The sequence below is a fragment of the Asparagus officinalis genome, chromosome 5 (genome assembly GCF_001876935.1).
Source record: "Asparagus officinalis chromosome 5, Aspof.V1, whole genome shotgun sequence".
In the NCBI taxonomy this organism is placed as follows: domain Eukaryota; kingdom Viridiplantae; phylum Streptophyta; class Magnoliopsida; order Asparagales; family Asparagaceae; genus Asparagus; species Asparagus officinalis.
Window position 1 is genome coordinate 111324463 of NC_033798.1, and position 5608 is coordinate 111330070.

Below are 5608 nucleotides of genomic sequence, written 5' to 3' on the forward strand. Positions count from 1 at the left end.
TGGTTACGGGGGAAGTCAATCTCACGGGGGAGAGAGCCGCCAAGTTTGAGAGAGAGATCCGTGATCATTAGTGGAGAGAGAGAGAGAGAGGCAATCACCTTGGCAGCTTAAATAAATGGGGACTTTTTTGAAAAAAATAAATTAACCACTAGATGTAGGGTTAGGATGAAGCCACCTCACTACAAAGTTGATTGGAGAAACTTTTAAAAAGAATTGATCCGCTGCCAAGGTTTAAGAACGTGCAGATCAAGTTCAACGGAGCGGATCATAAAAAAATAGGGAATAATATGATTTTAGATTCCCACCTAAGGACACGGTCTAAAATCATATTATTCCCTATTTTTTTATGATCCGCTCCGTTGAACTTGATCTGCACGTTCTTAAACCTAAACACACTAATTTTGGGGTGAACTCGTCGTGTTTTGACCCTTCATCAACTCACCGCAATTTTAACGGTTTCGAATGAATAAAACTTTTTGCATAGCTCAACGAATGGGTAAAACACGACGGGTTCACCCTAAAATTGATGTGTTTGGGTTTAAGAACGTGTAGATCAAGTTCAACGGATATATAGTAGTATAAAATTATAATTTTTAATACTCATAAAAATTCTGAAGTTCAGAGTAGTGATAGGATCCTTTAATATGTTATTAGAGTAACTTAAATTTGAATATTTGTTGACCACGGATTTCCTAAGCTGGTTAAAAAATATATAACGCTATTTGCAGTTGAGTTTTGGCTCATAAAAGGCTTTCGACTTACAGGGACAAGTTACACTACTAAATATTGAGACATTCTAGACGGAAATTTCCGTCTAGGATACCTAGAATTCCGTCTAGAATACGTATCCTAGACGAAATTTCGTCTAGAATACGCGTCTAGTATGTTTCCGTCTAGAATGTAGTATTCCAGATGGAAATTCCGTCTAGAATACATTCTAGACAGATTATTCTAAACGAAATTTAAAACCGTCTAGAATACATCCTAGACGGATTATTCTAGACGGAATTTTCGCCTAGAATACTACATCCTAGACGGAAAAAAATTTCGTCTAGAATGAGTATTCTAGACGAAAATTTCCGTCTAGGATAGTCATCCTAGACGGAATTTCCGTCTAAGATGTTTTTTAATTTTTTTTAATTTAAAAAAAACAAATATCATAGACGGAATTTGAGCATCCTAGATGGAATTTCCATCTAAGATGCTATGCTACAGTAGTTTTTTTTTTTAGAATCTACTTTGAGTGCATGTACACAATATTGAGCAACAAAAAATTATATTCATATCCAACATAAAATCTACTTAAAAAAACTGCAATTTACACTCATGTTCAGCAAATTAAAACAAGGTACAAGCATGTCAGACGAATATCGTACAATATTGATAACATATATAGTAGCAAGTCCTTCAGACACACTGACATACATCACACCAGAATCGGCTACTGCTAAGTAACAAGTTTTTAAACAACACTTAAACGGTTCCCCATTACAACTTAATATAGCTAGAAAATAAAATTAGCAGCTCGATCAACTCGAAGAAGACGAAGTAGAATCTGTCGTCATGTACTAAAACTCTACAGCTCGATCAACTCGAAGAAGACGAAGTAGAATCTGTCGTCATGTACTAAAACTCTACATGTCCAGGCCAGGGTAAAAATCTGTCGTCATGTACTAAAACTCTACATGTCCAGGCCAGGGTAAAAGCAGCACCTCAGTCATTCTTCGTAACCTCTCATCACCTCAACTACCAATTTACATCAAATCAAATAAAAATGAAATCAGTAACAACTGTTTTGATATGGAATTGACCAGTGGAGAGATCTAATTAGTGGAACTAAGTATATACCCTAGTTGGAGAACAGGTAAATTTTGTGTCAAAAAAGAACATAGCACACAAGTAAGAGTGAATGAATTACAGTTGGGTATTGTACAAAACAAAGATGAAATATTAAGAGTCTTTATGCAGTTAGGTAATTGTTGTTGACTGTAATGCACACAAGTAAGGCATAAAGGGTCTTTTAAGTGAGAATGAAGAGTCTTTATGCATTTAACCAGAGAACAACACAAACAGGCTAACCAAATAGAATGTTCGCAAGCTTAAAATATTAAGAAAAGCATAGTACAAATAGGCGACTTTCCTCCAAACATATAGTCCCCCAAAAGAATATTCGTAAGTGAGTTTTCGCCCCTACTATTATGCAAAATCACTAAGAAAGGATTAATTTGAATCATAACTCCAATAGAACAATATGGCTTGAGTAAGTACGCTATTCAAACAACAACAGGGACCTAAGTCAATTCATATTGCATAATTCAATCGTAACAAACAGCTCCTTACTCTAAATCATAATGCAATTTGTCATGATCTCCATGTCCTATTTTTTTAATAAAAAGTTCTACAATTTGTATACTTTTAACCATGCACTTGATTATAAAAGTTATATCAAATCAAGTGGTTATAAAATAAAATTTCTCTATATGATAGCAGATAAGACCAGTTGATCCGTGGTGAATGTGTTCAACATCTAATCTTTTCAAACACAATTTAGAAAGGGAAATACCTATAACATTTATATATTTCAAATAGATCCTTTAGACCAGGTCTCTGAACTTTGATCACAACTTCTGACCCTTTAAGCATGCACGATGCACCTGACCTGTAAACAACAGTTCAATAACATACACTTGCATACTAGAATCATAGAGCACCAGAACTTCAGAAATGTAAATTCCTATTTATTATGTAAGCAAATGAGTATATAAGATTACCAAGACTTGCGACAGCTATTGGCTCATAATCAAACCGATCAAAAATATAATCCACAGGGCTTCCAAGCTCTTCTTCAACAATTGACATAGCTGTTTTTGAAGGAAATGGAGGCACTTGGTCCTAAATAAGCATAGAAATCAATAAATTTAATAACTTATCTGAAAAAGTTGCATCTATCAGTTCTGAGGGTGGAAATGCCACCATTAACTGATAAATACCAAGAAAAATATTATCGACAAAATGGTAACCACTTGCCAATTGAAAAAGAAGATATCATAAAGTAATGTTACAAAAATATATATATAGAACAAATGCCACTACTTGTGAGCTAAATTTTGGAATGAACAGGTCATGGACAGCTTTGTTGACAAAGTTTGTCAACAGCTATGCTAGAAGATGGTTCTTATTTTTTTAATCTTTTTGGAGTTGCAGCTGGTCTGATATGTTAGGGTCACACAGTTCACCGAAGCTATATGGAACTTATAAATTATTATATTTCCCACACTATTATGCATCTCTTCGCTGTTCCATAACTGTAATCTCTTGAGCATTGTAGACTGTTATTTTTAACATCAGAAAAGTTATATGGATACTTCAACTATTTTCTTTTCCATAAAAAATTGTACTCTTCTACGTCAAAATTTTAAAAAAAATTATCGTTAAGAAAAAAAGTTTTTACATATGTTTCTCTTCAAATGCATTGCATGATTGCATCCATTAACATTCCATTTTGCATATATAACTCCTCTAAAAATGTGATTTTTTTTACATGTGCAACTCTGCGGAATGCTGAATGAGGATTGTTCTAAGAAACTCCTTCCTTATTCAAACATCTACTAAAGCTTTTTTTTTTTTAACCTGCTCTTTGAACATTAAGATCTAGTACCTATAATATGCAAGAAAGCATGCAACCGCACCAAAAGTCAGATTGCAACTAGAATGCTCGAAGTATAATTACAAGAAGTACCAGGACAAAATAGATCACTATATTATTATCTATATTCTCAAATAAACAAGTTTGCAGCGAGTAGAATTCAATTATGGTTAGCAAACATAAAAGCGGTTTTCTCAAACTACCTGCGAAGGCACTCTCATAAGTCATAATAAAGAAAGATAGATTGACTGGCTAATATGGAAGATTCTTTAAAATGCTCTTTTAAAAATAAGACACCCAAGAAACTGAAACAATTATTGACCTACTACAAGTTTTCAAAGTAAAATAATTTCATATGTACCAAAAAACCATAAATCATATCAACCAGTCATATGTATATCATGTATGTAAATGCTATGTATTATCTTTAACTGCTTAAAGAACAAAACAGATATAGAGTTCAGAATATACTTGGTGTGTAATAAATTGTGCAAGTAGGCTGGTACAGAGCAATACAGTGGTGTAATGGGTGCATGAATCATATGGTCGACAAGTTTTTTGACCTGAAGTTCGGACAACTGATCAACATATTCTTGTGCAAGAATATCCACCCTTGAAGAAAATTGTTGCCCTATTTTGATAAATGTTGGGCCTAATCTCAAAATACTCTCCTTTAGCCACTTTGCAAGGGCTCTCCTTCTTACTACTTTTTTCTCCTCGGTCATTCCTCCTGCACATTTGCCAGTAACTCATAAAAAAGATGTGATTTAATATCACTCTCATTCAGACTGTAATTTGTTTAAGTTTATTAAATTTATAGTTGTACTCAAATAGTGAATTAACAAAACTCATGCAATGAAAGAACTAAGATTCTACGCTATTCAAACAACAACAGGGACCTAAGTCAATTCATATTGCATAATTCAATCGTAACAAACAGCTCCTTACTCTAAACCATAATGCGTGCCTGTGTAGTATCGCCTCATTACGAGAGTTCAAGAACTGTTAGGACACGGGCTTATGAACCATAAATATGAATCGAACTTCAATTTTAACCAAGTTCTATCATGAGATCCAACCTTTGTTTTAATGGGTCAGACATTTAAACCAGCTTGTGCAGTGAACTCAAATAATTCATTATTTATCAAAGTTGTGATTTTGGGTCAGGCATTTCAACAAACACAAGATAAGCACAAATGCATGCCAGTGCAAATCAAACAATAACCGACGAAATGGGTTCAATCAAGATCAAGATCCAGACCTGGAAATGCCTGCCATCGCGCTTCTTGATTCCGTATCCGAGCTTGACGGTACCGAAGGACTTGATGTCAGTGATCACCCCTTTCCTCTGATACACTCGCTTCCCGACTCGGTCGACGACTGAGCCCGACGAATGACCTTGATCAACGAGGTCGACGCCGGAATCTCATCGGGAGACGAAGATTGCGACGAAATCTTGCGGAGGGAGTTGCTGAGGACGCGCTCGAAGGATTCGACGACGGAGGTGTCACCATCGCCAGCGTCGTTGGGGATCGATTGCCAGCGGCGCAGAGAGAAAGAGAGAGAGAGAGAGAGGGAGAGAGAGAGAGGGGGAGGGAGGGAAGGAGTTAGAAAGAGAATTACAGGGGGAGCTTCTTATTTCGATTTTGGGCGGAAATTTTTTTTTTTTGGGGGGATTTCGATTTTGGAGCGAAAATTTGATGTTTTTATTTTTGTATATGGGTCATTGTATCCTAGACGGAAATTTCCGTCTAGGATGTATCTTACACGTAAATTTCCGTCTAGGATACATAACCATTTAAAAAAATAAAAAAAATAGAACCGTCTAGGATACTATCTTAGACGGAAATTTCCGTCTAGAATATTTTATTGTAGACGAAATATTCTAGACGGAAATTTTCCGTTTAGTTTAATACAAAATAGACGAAAAATTTTTCATCTAGAATATTCCGTTTAGGATAT

At 35.2% G+C, this 5608-nt stretch overlaps 1 protein-coding gene across 3 annotated transcripts; it reads right to left on the reverse strand.

The window, feature by feature from the left end:
- LOC109840696 (uncharacterized protein sll1770-like) lies at nt 1665-5310 on the reverse strand. 3 transcript variants are annotated; one of them, XR_002246996.1, is made up of 4 exons: nt 4908-5310; nt 2772-4376; nt 2564-2659; nt 1665-1746 (listed from the first exon to the last, which is right to left on the reverse strand). XR_002246996.1 is itself a non-coding variant. In XM_020409430.1 (4 exons), exons 2-4 carry the CDS (start codon nt 4369-4371, stop codon nt 2619-2621), a joined length of 324 nt encoding a protein of 107 aa, XP_020265019.1. In that variant the 5' UTR covers nt 4372-4376; nt 4908-5310; the 3' UTR covers nt 1671-2618. The 3 variants fall into 3 exon arrangements, 1 of the variants encoding a protein (XP_020265019.1); XR_002246997.1 differs by having other exon boundaries at nt 1671-2659; nt 2772-2892; nt 4118-4376; XM_020409430.1 differs by having other exon boundaries at nt 1671-2659; nt 2772-2892; nt 4210-4376.